This window comes from Myodes glareolus, chromosome 4 (genome assembly GCF_982192425.1).
Source record: "Myodes glareolus chromosome 4, mMyoGla1.1, whole genome shotgun sequence".
Taxonomy (NCBI): domain Eukaryota; kingdom Metazoa; phylum Chordata; class Mammalia; order Rodentia; family Cricetidae; genus Myodes; species Myodes glareolus.
The window spans coordinates 63,996,113-64,013,075 of record NC_142029.1 but is presented as its reverse complement, the minus strand read 5'-3'; the positions used below and the strand labels follow the sequence as shown (position 1 = coordinate 64,013,075).

At 44.5% G+C, this 16,963-nt stretch overlaps 1 protein-coding gene across 2 annotated transcripts in view; it reads left to right on the top strand.

The window, feature by feature from the left end:
- The window catches only part of Nek11 (NIMA related kinase 11), a 238,308-nt gene that overhangs the window by 183,776 nt on the left and 37,569 nt on the right, over positions 1-16,963 (top strand). The window contains exon 15 of one of the 2 annotated variants that reach the window (XM_048416923.3): positions 16,396-16,492. The exons of the other annotated variant lie outside the window; for it this stretch is intronic. Coding sequence (XP_048272880.3) covers positions 16,396-16,492 — 97 coding nt within the window. The remainder of the gene's footprint in view (positions 1-16,395; positions 16,493-16,963) is intronic. 2 annotated transcript variants of the gene reach the window in all.

Genomic DNA, 16,963 nt, shown 5'->3' with positions numbered 1-16,963 from the left:
TGGTCCTGCCAAAGCAGATTATGCTCAGTGAAGTTGAAAGGCCTGTTACTCTGAAGGTCAGTCAGTTATTGAAAGAGATTTGGTCTGAGAAACAAAGCTGAAATGTCTTTAGTGTTGTCAGTCTCTCTAAATGGGATTGCTGTGCTTCAATGATAAAACCCTATTTTCTTCTTCTTCTTCTTCTTCTTCTTCTTCTTCTTCTTCTTCTTCTTCTTCTTCTTCTTCTTCTTCTCCTTCTCCTTCTCCTTCTCCTTCTCCTTCTCCTTCTCCTCCTCCTCCTCCTCCTCCTCCTCCTCCTCCTCCTCCTCTTCCTCCTCCTCCTCCTCCTCCTCCTTCTCCTTCTCCTCCTTCTTCTGTTTTTTAATCCAAGAAGCCCAGCTGTGATAACTTTCAGCTTTCGACAATAGATTTTTCACAGAGTTCTTCAAGATTCTAGATGAAAACGACTGGGTTTTTTTTTGTTTCACATTTTGAGTGAATGTTTTAGGAAAGCTAATTATAAAAACAAAAGCAATCCCCTCGAAGGAGATGGCAAGACTGTAGAGACCAACACTGGATGGCATTTTCCTGTAGGGGAGACAGACGGTCACCACTGTCTGTTAGTGGCTGTGTTTCCACATCTCCATGCACAACCCATAGTTCCAGAAGCTCTTTGACTTTCCCTCCTGGTCATCACCCTGTGAGCTGATTTCCTGCACATACTTGTTGAGGGCACCTCATCCTGGGCATGGCCTCGCGGACTGGGAAGGCTTCCCTTGGCCAACTCATTTTCCCTCTGTATCTCAATTAGATGTGAAATCCTCAACGCAGACCTCTCCAGCAGGTTTCACAAAGGGGTGAGCAGTGTGGGTCAGCAATTGCATTTCTCCTGTGTTTTTCCAGAAACCCATACTGTGTCTGGTGAAGAAGAGGCCCCTAGCAAGCATTTTCAATTATTTTAGGAGCAATCAGATGCAAACCTTGTTAGCTTACCAGCTGTAACTGAAACACTTTCACTCTTGTGTTACAAACTGGTGTTTCTACCTAAGATTGTGTCTTGAAAAAGACAGGACCCCCCCCACAAAAAAGTAGCCTAGATTGTGTAGGTGACATCTAATTTCACTTCTAGACGGTATAATTTTATAGAAATGAGCATGGGAAGTGTGTAAGAAAAACACATATTGGTCTCTGCCTGGAGCCCTGTTAAAGCAACAGTCAAGAGATAAAGCTGACATAAACCTACAGAAAAAAAAAGAGTAGAAGAATTAGTGAACTAGTAAATTTGAAAAGCTAGAAAGCAAATGGATGAATGGTGGCTGATTTAGAAAGCAAGGAACTCTGGAAGCTAAGCTCCTAATGTGTATGGGAGAGAGGGGTGGGGGATACACCTTTAGTGTGGAGAAGCAAACCAGCTGGTCTGCAGAACCTCAGGAAGACTGGGAACTTAAGGTCAGTTACTCTGAGAGCAGGAGTGGGTGAGGGGAAGGGTTGGCTGAGACTGCAAACAATGGACTCCAGGTCCTTTTCTCCCCACTCACCCTGCCAGGAAACCCCTTCCCACAGGAAGACACAAAGCACTAGATTTTATGGGGGCGCTAAGTGACAGAGGCTCCGGATCGAGGACAGGAAAGACATGTCTCGTTTACCCACATCACAGATGTGATGAAAACATAAGCGAACTCGGCGTTGGTTGTAAAACCCCAAAACACCGCTTCCCTCTAGCCCCTTCCAAACACCAGCAGAGCCGCACGGATCCGTTCAGAGGACGGCACTCAGCTCTTACTGGACTAAGGTTCTTATGAACCTGGATGTCTTCCCAACCCCATGGCCAAGAGCAGACCTGATAGCTGATCGTACCAAATTTACAGAAAAAGCTTGACATGGCCTGTGAATTTAACACGTAGATTTGAATAGCCGAGTGGAATATGTATGTTCCTCATGTCACACATATGTAATGTTCCTCATATCTAACAAACAGGAGGAAAGTCAAGACAAAAACACACAAAAGCCTCAGGAAACAAAGGATGGAAGGAAGGAAGGAAAATTATCCTATCACTAAATTCCTAAAAGCTGTAAGAAAATCTTATAGAAACAAAAGGAATATCTATGAAATAATAAAAAGCTATTAAAGATATAATTCAAAAGCAGGAAAGAAAATTCACTAGAATTAAGAATAATTTCCAGAATAAAATAAGCAATAAGAAAAAAATCAATCGAACTGATTTAGAATCCAATTAAAGAAATATCAGAGAGAGCAGAAAAGAAGAAATTGATAGAGAGAATAAGGCACATCAGGTATAAAGTATCAGGAAAAATAATGGTTTCTTTTTTCAATAATACTGGAGGCAAGAAGATAATAAAATTTGAACTAACCACTAGTCAAGCATAGGTCTACAAAAAAAAAAAAAAACAACCTATCCACAACCATCAAGCATGAGAGAGGAATCGAGCCACTTTCAAACATACAACTTCAAAGGTATATCTCAGAATATCTATGCCTCATGACTTAGAAAGTTTCTAGAAATCATGCTATATGAAAATATAGCAGTTGATCAAGAAAGAATAAGACAGGGGTTACGGATAATGGGGGGATCAACGCAAAAGAATATAAGGCTTCAGGCAGTGATAATAAAGGAAGGTCTCTGGGTGGCAGTTGAGCAACAGGCCTGGAAAGCAATCCATCCCGACTGGGCGGGGCCAGAGGACTTCAAGACTGACTGCACATTTGCCAAAGAGATGTGGAACTGATGAAAAACTACTGGATCTGGCTATTGCGGGAGTTTGGAGATAGATTAGAGCTCCTCTAGAAAGTTTAGGGATGGATTAGAGAGAAGCAACCAGGAAACAAACCAATGTGAAAACACCACGGCAATTACTAACTCCGGGAAAAGCAAAACAGAAACTTAGAAAGGAAATGTCACCTCCACACACTGCATGTGTGACATTGATTTGATCATGATTTAAAACTTGAATTTCAAAAATTGTGGTCTAACTTTATTGGCAAGGTAGAGAAAAGAGAAGGGAGGAGGGAAGAAAGGAACAGGGAGAAAAAAATGGACAAAGATGGGAAGGAAAAGCAAAATTCCGATTCCCCAGTGGAGAATTGCTCATAAATAGTGTGAAAAGGAAACTAAAATATAGTGTGTAAACATGTGAACTAGAAAAAAAGAGCAAATAATACAAACCAAAGTTGTCAAATGTAGTTGATTGGGGGGACTGGAGCTCATAGGTCAGTTAGAAAACTTTTTTCCTTCAAATTGTTAATTTTGACTTTATAAGGCATTGTGTACATGAATTCATTCATATAAGTTGACTTTTAACTTTGTAAATTATTTTATGTATATGGATGCTTGGGCTGCATGTACTTCTGTATTCTATGTGTGTGCCTGGTACCATCGAGGCCAGAAAGGGTGCCAGATCACTCAGAACTAGAGTTAGAGATGGTGTGAGCAGCCATGTGGGTTCCGGGAATCAAACCCTGGTCCTCTGCCACAGTAGCCAGTGCTCTAAACTGTGGGTCCATCTCTCCAGCCTCATGTCACTTTTAAAGTGAATATGGGAATAAACATGAGCATGCAGGTATCACTTTGAGACACAGATCGCATTTTCTTTGGTTATACACCCAGAAGTGAAATAGCTGAATCATAACTAGTTTTTTTGAGGTACTTCCATAATATTCCCCATAACAACTATAGTAATTTACATAAATATGTACAATTAAAATCATCACCATAATCATCCCAGCATTGGAAAGTAGAGACCAATTCTGTTTTTTCCCCTAGTGAACCTACTCTCTCTTTTTGTTTGTTTTCTATGCTTCCCTTCCTTCCTCCCCTCTCCCCTCTCATACTCTTCCATGACCCCCACACTCCCAGTTTACTCAGGAGATCTTGTCTTTTTCTCCTTCCTATGTAGATTCATGTATGTCTCTCTTAGGGTCCTTTTTGTTGCCTAGATTCTCTGGGATTATGAACTGTAGTCTGTTTTTTCTTTATGTCTAAAAGTCACTTATGAGTAAGAACATACTATATTTCTGGGTCTGGGTTACCTAAAATGACTGAAAGACACTTAATGAAATGCTCAACATCCTTAGTCATCGGAGAAATGCAAATCAAAATAACTCTGAGATTCTATCATACACCTGTAAGAATGGTCAAGATCAAAAACACTGATGACAACTTATGCTGGAGAGGTTGTGTGGGAAAAGGAACACTCCTGCATGCTGGTGGGAGTGCAAACTGGTACAGCGCCTTTGGATATCAGTGTGGTGATTCCTCAGAAAATTAATGAACCTACTCTTAAGCCTGGATTTAAACATTTGGACACCTTGATTACGAAGATGATAGCAAACTTAAATGTTTGTTTGTTTGAGACAGGGCTACTCTATGTAGCCCTGGCTGTCCTGGAACTTGCTATGTAGATCAGGCAAACCTCAAACTTTTTTCACCTAAACCTTTTGCTTACGTTAGATTGTCAAAGAAAAGTCACATATGCTATGAAGTTCTAATAGCCCACTTCCAAATTCTCTAATTGCGAGACAGAACAAGTACATCAAAGCTGGATGCTCCTGCATTAGAGTGCTCTAGTGTCTGCCGAGAGAGATCATGAAGCATTTCAGAGTGGACCACAAACAAACTGCTAATGCTTGCTGCCTAAACTGCCTCGCACCCCTGGCAGCCTCCTTGTGTTTGCTTATGGCGTGTCTCTGCTGCTGTGCTGAAACACTGACTGAAACGACCTGGGGAGGAAAGGGTTCATTTGGATTATGTGCCCTGACCACAGTCGAATATTGAGGGAAGCCAGGCAGGAACTCAAGCCAGAACAGGCAGGAGCCTTGGAGAAAAGTATATATTGGCTAGATTCCACATTCATGGCCACCTGCCTTTCTCTTTTTTAATAAAAAAGTTAACTAAAACAGAATTGCATAATTTTCCCACTTCCCTTCCCTCCAATAGCTATTTACCCACCCCTGCTCTCCCTCAAATTCATGGCCTCCTTTTCTTTGTCAGTTATATGTAAATATGTAAATATAATCTACTGAGTGTGGTTAGTGTCGCTTATCTGTATATGGTTTTAAGTCAGACTACTTGGTACCTGATAACCAATTAGGGGTGCAGTGGAATAAGCCCTGTCCACGTTATCATGTCTATTGATATTGTCATTTTCCAGGTCTTGTTTAGGCAGATTATTGTACAGGTATATCATAGAAGTACTTCCCTGTCATTTTATGAGACATTCTAAACTTTCTAGTCCTCTGGTCTTACAATCTTTCCCCCATGGCAACCTGCCCCAGATGGCAACAATCAAGAAAATGCCACACAGACATGCCTACAAGCCAGTCTGACATAGGCATTTTCTCTACTGATTTCCTTTTTCCCGGGTGTGTCAAGCTGACAGTGGAGATAATCCATCAGCGTATATGTGTATGTGGTATATGAATACACGTATGTGAGGTCAGAGGAGGATGTCAGGTGCCTTGCGCTACCCCTACCCCCGCCCTGTGCCTTATTCCTTTGAGCCAGAGTCTCTCACTAAATCTCAGTCTGGGCTGGCAACCAGAGAGCCCCTAACAATCTCCTGTCTCTTACCCTATAGCTGTGGAATTACAGGCATGTGTTCATATGGGTGTAGGATCTGAAACTGGGTCTTCATGCTTACACAATAAGCACTCTTATGCGCTGAACAATCTCTCTACCCCACACCTTACTCTGTTGGTCAGTGGAGTTTACTCAGAAGGGAGGGGGCTTTGAGATGTAGCTATAGGCACTGAGATGATGGGAGCTTGTGCTTCTGAAATCACCAGTCCACAGAGGGAACTCACAGAACCATCCTTGTTATATATATGGAACTGCCTACTACAGCTCATTGTCTATAGTAGTAGAGTCACTGTGGCCACTAATACATATCAGAGTGTCACTGGAATCCAAGAGATAATTTAAATTTGTATGTGTGAGAATATGAGCCTTGTCACAAAACCAGAAAACAAATAAACAACAACAAAAAAACCCACAAAACTTCTGTGAATTGAAATGGTTCTTCTCATATATGGCATCAGCCCACGTATTTTGGAAGTGCTCAGTTGTCCACTGAGTGTGTTAGAACATTCAGCATCTTTCGCAAACCTCTAGGGGCATCTCTTGGTCATCTACAAGAAAGAACACCAGAGATGTCCTCTGAGGGTTGCTGGGCAACTTGTCACTGCACAGCCCCAAAGCACTGGAAGGTTTTACTTCAGCTACATTGCAGAGCCCACCTCCTCTGTGGTTCAGAGCAGAGTTAGCAGACTTTCCTTTCTGTATCACCGGTGACTGGCTTGGTAAGGGAGCCAATGTTTGTGTAGGTTCCAGAGATCCTGAATAAGAAGGTGCCCCTTCTGACTCCAAGTTTAATCAGTTACTCTCCATTATAGCATCACTGGCTGATAAGATTGGTAATTCCCACAGTGGAGCATGTATTAGAATCACGTTGAGAACCTCAAACATGGGTCTGGTGTATAGCCACGGGCTCATTTTTCTGACATCTCCTCGTGTAAGGTACACAAGTCTTCTTTGGAACCTGCATTGCATTTCTGCTTAATTCTCAAAACCAAACATTTGGGAGGTCTAGCAGATCCAAGGATTGTATACTGCACTAGATGTGGGACAATTTGGAACAATACAAACCTTATAACAATACAAGCGAGTACCCAGTAGGTCCTTATTCTTACATGGGACAACAGTGTCCAGAGAACACCCAGTCAACTTTTTTTTTTTTACAAGGAATGCCAGTGGTTCTTTAGACATGGAGGATGAATTATTACCCTAAATGAAAGTACCCAAGGGTCCAGATTGTCCTCAGTTTTTTCAACGAGGAAAGGAAAGCAAGTCTTATCTGTGACCTGGTGATTGGGTGATTCTGAGTGGGATTAAGGCAGAGGAAGAGGAACAGGAACAGAAGGCGGAAAACGAGTCACAGCCCAAGCATAGTCAGTGGCCATTTTCTCATGTGCAATTACTCAAAAAAAAAAAAAAAAGCCAAACTTCCCCCAGTTGAAATGTGTGTGCTGTGAATGCTTGTGAATTTCACCACAATTCCCTGCGATGCACAGAGCAGTGGAGGAAGCATGGCCCCATCTAGACAGCTCAGGAACAGGAGACAGGCAGCCTTCGCCAGGATCAGAACACACTTCTTTTTGTTCTCTTGCCAGGGTCACCAAACCTGAGCTTATGATGGGACATTTAGGTAGATAATGTTAGTCTTTAAAATGTATCTATTGCTGTTGTGTGGGTGGGCGCCTGCCACAGAGCAGATGTGGAGACCCAAGGGTGATTCTGTGAACAGTTCTTTTCCCTTTGCCTTTACCTGGGTTCTGAGGATCAAATTCAGGTCTCCGGGTTTGTGTGACAGTAAGCACCTACATCCTTTGAGCCATCTTGCTGAATCAGCTTCATTTATTCCTGAAGAAATAATGCCTTCCTTCCCTAGACCACAGTTAGGGAATATCATGAAACCAAAACTGTGAAACATTTTCTATAGCAAATACTTTTGTTGTAGCCAACAAAGAACTTAAAAGTTCTAGAATGTAGGTAGGAGGACTCGGAGACGCCTTGCAGTGTTTATGACAGCCTGTCCTCTTCTGACTTCTGCAGAGACTGAGGACTATGTGGTGCTAGGTAGCCTCTAGTTTGCCTTCCGTGTTGCCGACTGTAGAGGGAGCAGGTGCTTCATACAGTAATAGCAGATTTACACACAGTGAAGTGGGTGGCCATGCTGTGTTCTCACTCACCTAGGGGACCCCAGCAGTGGCAGGGGCATGCCCAGCATGGAGTACCTGCCAATAGAACCAAAGCCCTGTCCCCGGGGCCTGCCCTGCTCAGTGCTTGGCTGAGACTGGATTTCCACAGCATCCAGCTTAGGAGAGCAGGTAGGAATGCAGATTGCCTGGCATCGTTCTCAGCCCAGAGGTGATCCAGTATCTGGCTCCTCCGACTGTGGCAATTACTGACTCACAGTTATCCTTGTGAGTCAGCAGGTTAACCTGGCCCTTTGAGCTATGAAGGCTAGGGTCTCAAGAGAGAATAATAAGCTCTTCTTTCTAGTAGTAATGAGTCACCATACCAATTGCTTTTTTTTTATATCACTTGTGGTTCAGCCACTAAAACAAATGTATCCAGTTATTTAGAAGTACTATGCATTAGGGTCTTCTAGAAGCATGAAACAAATAGAAAACAGACACATACATACATATGTATATATACATGCACATATCCTTACATTCATACACATATACATATGTATATATACACAATACATATGTACACATATCCTTACATTTACACACATACATACATATGCATTATACACATCCATACATATGTGCACACACATCCATACATTCACACAATTCATACATACATATATGCATGTATGCATATATGCATGGGCTTATCGGATTGATTTACATGATTAGAGGCTGGATAGTTGAACTGAACAGTGGCTGTCTACCAAGAATGCAGTAGTTTCACAATCAAAGAAACCAGAAGTCTCGGAATAGGGGATGTGGGATGGTGACATAGCCCTGCAAGCACCTTGGGGAGCTGTTGGTGGGAACCTGCATGGAAGGCGGAGAAGCTGGAGTCTGCACTTGAGAGAGCAGCAGCAGCAGCAGCAGCAGCCACTCTTGTTCAGGAAGAGTGGAGTGTGTCTGTGCTGACTGATAGACGTTTCCATTCATTCCACCCAGGTTCCCAGCCTGTTAGGTGACGCTGCTCACCCTGGGTGTCCTCGATCTCTCACTTATCGGTCCTTTCTGGAAGCGCCACGCCAGACACACCTAGCAGTGCGCTTACCCCACAGCTTCTCTCCGCTCAGTCCAATGACTGCTGAGATGACCATCACAGTGTTAGACTGCTTCATGTGGAAACGTACAAACATGCACTTAGCTACGCTCAACTAAAAGCTTCTTAGTTCTGAAGCGTGTGTGGACTACTTGTTGATACAAAGCCATCCCAGGTACATATGGGAGTGTCAGATGGCCCTGATGCTCATGCTGTCAGAGAGCTCCCAGGTGGGTAGATACGTTGGCATCCCGACAAGATACAATGAGCACACTGCGAGATACAATGAGCACACTGCGAGTGGCCAGTGGGATGTGCCAGTGTGTTTCTCACACTGCTGAGAGCATCGGACCCGTTAGATGGCTATTTCACCCTTCCCCCGAGAGACTGTGACGCAGTAGCAGCCCAGGAGACTGTATTATTAACTAGTCTTGGTGATGCCCATCCCGGGACCACACTTCAGGAACCAACAGGATTCAAAACCGGGGACAGGTATGCCGTCCTTGCTAGCTAAGACTTTCAAAAGCACTTATATTGGATACATTTTGGTAAATTGAGCCAAATCTTAATAGAAGTGCCTATATTCAAATTTTGAAATTCATAACTTAGAAAAATATTTTTCTTCCCACATATACATTATAATAACTTGAAAGAATTACATATTTTGACCAAGACAGCCTTTGTCTAAAAACTTAAATTTATCTCAGAGTCATGTGTAAAAATAAACACGCACAAGTATACAGAGTTATATATAATAGCAGAGAACTAGGGTCACGAGAAATGCTTAGCAACTGTGGCTAATACACCTCCAACAAAGTTCTGTGCAGCACGGCGCTGTAGCTGCATCCTCACAGAAAGAAAGGTATCATAAAAACAATGACACATACAAAACAATATCTGATGTAAGCACACCCTCGCATGCACACCCTAGAAACAGCCAAGTGCTTTTTCTCTGGACTTCTTGCCTTCTCTGTGTTTTTCAGCCTGCCTTCAGTGGACATGTTTGACTTGACTGATTTTTTTCAACTGAAAGAGAGGGAGATAATGACATGAAATTTGTATTAGTCTTCCAGCTAATCCAACCCAAGGCTCCAGAATAGCAGGGTTTGTCTTCAAAGTTAAGTGTGTCCGCACCGGCAGAATAGAATCCTGAACTCTCACACACTAGCTATTGTGTGATGGAGAAGTTACAGTCTAACTTCCTCATCTCTCCCCGTCTGGTACCCCTTTGATTACAAGGCATTAATCCAAAGTCAAGAGTTTTCTCTTCTCTTTTTATCGATACAAGCTAGTCTTAGAAGTCACTTGTAGTAGATTCAAGAGGGAAGAAAATTCCCCAAGCCCTAACTAGTGCTGTTTTTCTTTTCAGTCCTCTACAAGATTCATTTGAAAGCTTAAGGTGGGAAACACCCACATAAAACTAGACAGCTTGTGCATTTCCTGTCTTCTGGTATTTACCACCGCCCCTGTGAGATGGCCAGCAAGTTTACTTTTCCAGGCTGACCTACTTTCCCCCCAACAACTTGGTGTTGGTATAGACACTGGGTTGCTATTTGTTTTTGAGAAGGTACCCAGTGGCGGGTGCCCTAGGGAAGAGGGAAGTGGTGTAAATTTTTCTTTGGCCTTTACCAACAATAATGTACACAAATGTTCACACAAGGAGACTTGTTTAATTTTTAGCACCATCCTAACAGGTAGCTTTATTTACACAGATGAGGAAACCGAGTCACAGAGTCAGGACTCCAACCCCGGTCCTCTGACCCCACCCACACACTCGTCTGTTGCATTCCAGGTCCCTCCTAGTAAAGGTCACTGGAGATTGTTGTCATCGAGATCGTTTTAATTCCCTTTCCTCCTGTTGGCTTTTCTCTCCAAGACTCCTAAGGTGGCTGGACTTTGACACAGTTGTTGTACCAGGGCTGCCATTGACATCCTTATTTGGTGGCTTCTATTTTGTGTCAACACGCATAATTGTCTGAAAGAGCTGGAATGGATACAGGGTGGCAGAAATGATACCATCCTTTGTACTGTTGTTTTTAATCTCAAGACAGCTGTCTCCGTTCCCCCACCCCCTACTTCCTTCAACCCAGTTGCCATGTTTAGGGAGCTAGCTTCTGCAGGAAGCAACCTCTGACACAAGTGGATTGGGTAGGACATTTCTTTGTGAGTGTCTTTGATCCTTGGAGTCACAAGAGGAAGGGACACAGGATGAGGCAGATGGGAAGCTAAGCAGTACTGCAAATTTGTCAGACACCATCCAGCCCCGTGGGGAACTCAGAGCCCTCACTTGTCCTAAAAGACCTCAGGGCCAGCTTTCTGTTTCTGCCTTGGTCAGTCATTAAATGCTGGTGGCCTGGAAGGGCACAGCTTGAAAGAGGCAGCTTTATGCTGTTCTAGAAAGGCCACGATTGGAGGGTGTCTACAACCAAGGCAGCACATCCCTTCTTCCTCGAGGGTAGCTCTGAACAATGCATTCCCTCTTTGGGTGTTGGGGTGACAGCAATGATAGGCAGCAGCCTGCTTTGCCAAGTTTTGGCAGTTCTATTGCTATTCTAAATTCACTATCATTATAGGAAAAGCTCAAAAAAAATCTTCCCAAAGGTGGAGTCTGCTAATCCTCTCAGCAGAGTGGAGTAGTTTTAATGGTTTCCCCTGACACATGGGCCTTCTGGTAAGAGCTCGTGGCTTGCCACCAGGGAGGGCAAGGGTGAGGTGGCAGATGTTTTGCCCATATTACAACCTTTGGAGTAGGATTTTTGTTGAATGATCTGAATTTAATCATTTGTTGAATGATCAGAATTCATAAATGGGGAATTAGAAAGAATACTCTTTGGGGGAATTGGATAACTGTGGTTCTAGCCCAGACTCTTCCCTTTCTGACTCTGCAGTGTTGGACAAATCTCATGTGTTCTCCTTACCTCAGTCTCCCCATTGGTAAAATGAAGTGTTTGCCTGGAGGAGTTCTACAGCCAACACTATGATGATTTGCCATCACTGAGGTCAGAGGTCAGCAAACGGTGGCCAGCAGACCAAACCTAGCTCACTGCCTGTTCTTGTGAGTGAAATTTTACTAGAGCATAGCAATGTTTATTCTTGAACTTGTACCTACGGCTGAATTTATGCTAGGAGAGTAGAGCTGAGTGAATACGACAGCGATTTTATGGCCTGCACTTTCTAAAGTGGTGATTACCTGTCTATTTTCAGGAAAAACAGACCCCTGTTCTATCATTTCCCATTTCAAAAATGGAGAAGAAATGGGGGCTATGAGGACTTGCTTTCAAATTTTAGACAAAAAAGTTGATTTCTGTAAAGCAACTACTAGTATCTGAAAATGCCTTGGGAACTTACGGGAAAGAGGAGAGGGTTCAGGGAGGTTAGGTGGAAATGTCCTAAGAGACCAGCACACCAAAGGTGGTGTCTGCAAGGATTCCTGAGTAAGCAATGTCCTGGGTGCTTCAGTGAGATTGTAGCCAAATTATCTACCCCTGCAGTGCCTGTATCAGCTCTTTCCTGCCCACGTGCAGGATGCTGGGGGGTGGGGGGAGACGGACAGTGAAGGCGCAGGCTTGGGTTTTATGATTAAGGTCACTTGGGAGGAAGAAATGAGAGGAAAACACCTCTCCTGGTAAAATTCAGCACCGTCAAGCCATCGCCTCCACAGGGAAGGTATCTCTGCCCAGGAGAGTCCACAGGAGCTGAGGAATCCTGATCACACTGTCACGAGCTGAGCTCTGCAAGCGCTGCTTCTGCTTGCTCAGTGCCTCTCCCTGGCCTTGGGTTTTCACTTCATTTTCAAAACATCTCCACGGGCTGTGCAGGTGTTAGAATCTTCATCATTCTGTATTTCGCAGGAGAGCAAAGAGATGTCACAATGCCTTTGCCTACAATCATGTAATGCTTGGGATACTTGTGACTCCCAGCCAACTGTCTGTGTGCACGCGTTCCTGCTGCTGCTCACTGTCTTGTGCATGGAGAGGCTCTTCTGTAATGCATCTGTGTCCTGTACACAAGTCCCACACTCGTTCACAGAAGTGAGGGGAGGCTCTCAGCTAAATGAAGCCACTTAAATGCAAAATTCAGGACTGAGGCTGAGGGAGGTGGCCCGAGGGCAGTGTAGCTGGTGAGAGTAGAGCTAGAATAGCAACTGTGGTCCTTATAGGGGAGCGGTTTTTTCCCATGACCCTCCTACTTCTCTGCACCCCTGCATCTTACAGTGTTACATGTATTATATACTGTTCTAGGAGGCCTCTAGTTAGTTCCTGGCTGCTCGGCACCGAAATAATCACACAGAAACCATATTATTTGCAATACTGTTTGGCCAATAGCTTAAGTGTATTTCTGGCTATCTTAAATTAGCATATCTCCATTCATCTGTGTATTGCCACAAGGCTGTGGCTTACCATAAAGTTCTGGCATCTGTCTCTGATGGGGCTACATGACTTCTCTAAACTCTGTCTTCTTTTTCCCAGCATTCAGTTTACATGCTCCCCCCACCTCCATTCTGCTCTGTGCAGGCCTAAGACAGTTTCTTTATTAACCAATGGTATTCACAGCATACAGAGGGGAATCCCACATCAATATACAAACATTGCACTTTAGGAAATGATGGAGGTGAAGCCAAAACAAAGGTTAGTCTGAAGTAAGGAAGGATGTTATTCCTGCTCAGTGATGTAAGACCCTTGGGAGGGGGGAACGCTTCCAGCTGCCCTAAGACACTATTGACAGTGCAGCTGCTTTTGGCACGTGTGTGTGTGCCTCACACATACTACTATTTGTATGGAACTTCTCTTGAAGTCTAGTAAGAGAAAATTAATTTAAAACCAACAGAGACAATAAAGATTCTTCCGTGTTTTTTTTAACCTTTAAGGAGGAACTCCAGGATTAGGGCCTTGGTGTGTGGCTCTGGCAGTTACACAGGACCACAGGTTTAGGTGGGAGCCATACATCCCACCACATTTTGTCTTTGGATGTGTGTTTTGTGAGTGACGTCTGATGAACTATGCCAGAGTGTTAAAAGTCTTGTTTACATGCTGTCTCTCCTCAGCTCGCCTCCCTGAGAAGATAGCTCTGCCACCACCTGGTCCCCTTCATCATTGTCACCGTCTTCAGAGGGCTTGGGTGTGGGTGGGGTAGAGTCAAGGAGCAGAGGGACTCCCAGACCTCCCTGAATGTCACTAATTCCTGAGGAAAAAGGGACATTAAATATTTAGCTAGAAAGAGGAAAAGAAAACTTTAAGGAAAAAATAAATAAATAAGGAATCATGACGAGTCCAGAGAGGGCTGCAGAAGGCCCAGACAGCTCTAGCTTGCTTCCTGAGTGAGTCCTGTGTTGCCAGGTTGCACTGGTCCCCACATTATGTAGCTTGGTCTACGAGCCTTGCTGCTCAAAATGCATCCCTGGCCAGCAGCATCAGCACCATATGGATACTTAGTAGGAATATGGAATCCCCAGGTCCGTCCAGACCCATTTCTTACAAACGTGCAGTTTAAACAGGAGCTCTGGGCAAGTCACGTCAAATTAGCATTTGGATTCAGCGACTGGTCAGAGGGTGTCTCGATTATTTCTGCCATGACTCTTAAATGTGTCATCTTTCTTCTTTGACATAAGACCACCACGTTTCCTGTCAGACAGTGGGATGGAGAGGAGGAAAAGACTGCCCAGTAAGAAGCAAGGAGAAGGACTTGTTTACTGAGTGCCATGCTTGGCCAGCTCTGCAGCTTGAACTCACTTTGCCCCCTTTTCTACCTCTGGACTTGAGAGCTAGCAGCCTCCCCAGCAATGCCAAGAGTAGTCTGCTTGAAATAGCCCATAGCGCTCCTGGAAATTGCCTTGACCTTCAGCTACATAAGCCTTCGGGACTTGCCAGCCTTTCCTGATGTGGGGGACGGAGCTTACTGCTCACTCTTGGCAGAACTGATTTTGAGTTCACCTGGAACATGCTTGTGATATGTTTAGTAACTTTTCAGGGTCAAGCAAGACCTATGCTTTTGTAACGTGAACCCCTAAGCCTTCCTCTTTCCTGTCCCCAGCTTTGCCTGGGGACAGTGTCTGTCCTGGCCAGGGCTGGTGGGAAGATGAGTGCCAGCAGGAGTAAGGGGGGGCAACAATGCCTTGTCATCACGTGTGACTGTAACGTGAAGGCACATGGTCAGGAACCGGGAAGGACAGACAGGCTGTTTCGTTAATTGAAATGTGTCCTCTTCAAAGTTCAAGCCTGGAGAGCCAATAATTCTGTGCCCAGGGATTGACCCTGAGGAAAGAGCAGGGCCTCATAAAGTTATGCAGGATAAATGTCATCCCTACAAAATCTATAAGAACAAGAAGTTCAGAGCAGAGCCCGTGCCCTCAGGGTCCACCCAAAAGGAGGATATATGTGGAAAGAAAGGGTCTACATTTAGTTTATTTTTAAACTTTAACTTATGAACGAAAATAGCTTTGCTACTATGTAAAACAGCAAATGGTCCTCGCTTCATTGAGCTACACTCAGATCAGCCATATTTCTGTAAGGTTCGCTGGGAAGGAGTAGGAATTTCACAGCTTCCCGTGGATGTAGCTGGTAAATGGGCATAAAGGTCAGAGTTTTACCAATGGGTGAGCGGCATCTTAGCAATACTCCTGAGGAAACAATTTCTCCCCCAGCTCCGTGGAGGCAAAGCAGCAGGGCTGACTGGGAAGCCCCACTCTATGGGAGCACAGAGTCCTCGCCTGTGAGTGAGCTCCAGCGCCTTAACTTGTAATTTGTTGTGTGTGGGTGTTCTGCTTGCATGGATAAATAATCCTACCTTCATGTCTTCATGCCCAAAGATGCCAAGAAAGGGTGTTTGATTCCCTGGAACTGAGGTCACACATGGATGGTTGGGATCTTCCATGTGGGTGCTCGGAACTGAGCTTACTCCTCTGTAAGAGCAGCTGATGCTCTTACACAGTGAGCCATCTCCCCAGTGTCTCCCCAGTGCGGGTTCAGCTTTTGAATGGGAAGTTGTGCTGCTCCAGGGTCTCTGAGCTCTAGAGTGTTTTGCAAGGACCCCTGGGGTCTCTTGGGAAGAAGTGTCTCAGCAGAGTTTGTCACAGCTCACCTTTCCTTGGTGGCTTTTCACCTTTGCGCCAGCTCTGACCTCCTCCGTTCTGCTGGACTTGGCACTGCAGGTGACCCTTGTCCATATTCTGCTTTTCATTGCAGCAAGGAGCTAGTGACCAAGAGTGAAGAGGAGATACGGGGAAAGATGTGTTAGTTAAATGGATAGCACTCCTGTTAAGAGAGACTGACCCAAAGCCCCCTGAATTTTGGCTCCACAGATACAGTTCCTGAGTTTTCTAACATAAAAACCCACCTTTTAAATAATGATACTGTGTTTAAACAGTTTTCTGAAAGAGGGGGTTGGTGGTTAAAACCTTGGGGCATCTCAAAACTATAAAAACTCTTATTATTTGGAATAAATCTCATTAACGTGCATGTGATAATTGAATTACTCTCTAATTAATGGAGCATTACCTGTGGCAAAGGTGGATTAGCTTCTCTTCTCTGATTGCCCTTGGATGTCTCCTTGAGTTTGTGGGAGAGTTGATAAAGTCAATGAGGGCTGTGCATTGATATTTCAGACACAAGAACCGTTACCAGTGCGGCTGCAGACATGTCCCCCAGACCATCAGTTTTCAACAGCGCAATGGCCAGGACCAAGATGAAACACATGAAGGAGTAAGTAGTGTGCTGACTGTCCCCAAAGACACACAGCCAAAGTGTGATCCAGCTGTGCGATGCTGCCTTAGTTCCTTTGTGCGTTTCTCATCAACTGTGCAGACTGGGAGGACAAACAGCAAGGTCCCAGCAGTTCCCTTGTCTGGTGATAGTTGGACATCTCTGCTTCCAAGATGGTACCTTGCTACTCCATCCTCTCATGGTGATTAGCTGAAGGGCAGAAGCACCATGTGGTCCATCGTTGGTAAAGGCCCTAATCTCATTCACCACCAGAAGCCCTGTGACCCTTCCCCTTCCGGCCTGTGGCACTGTGGAAGTAAAGGAGTCAGGTGCTTCCAGAACAGTGGTACAGTAGGCCTGCGAGAGACCTGCCCATCTCAAAAGGGAAGAGTGCCGCAGAGGACAGGGCAACTGGACCCAAGCAAGTCCCAAATCCAATAAGACCCAAAAGTACAGTGTGTGTGTGTGTGT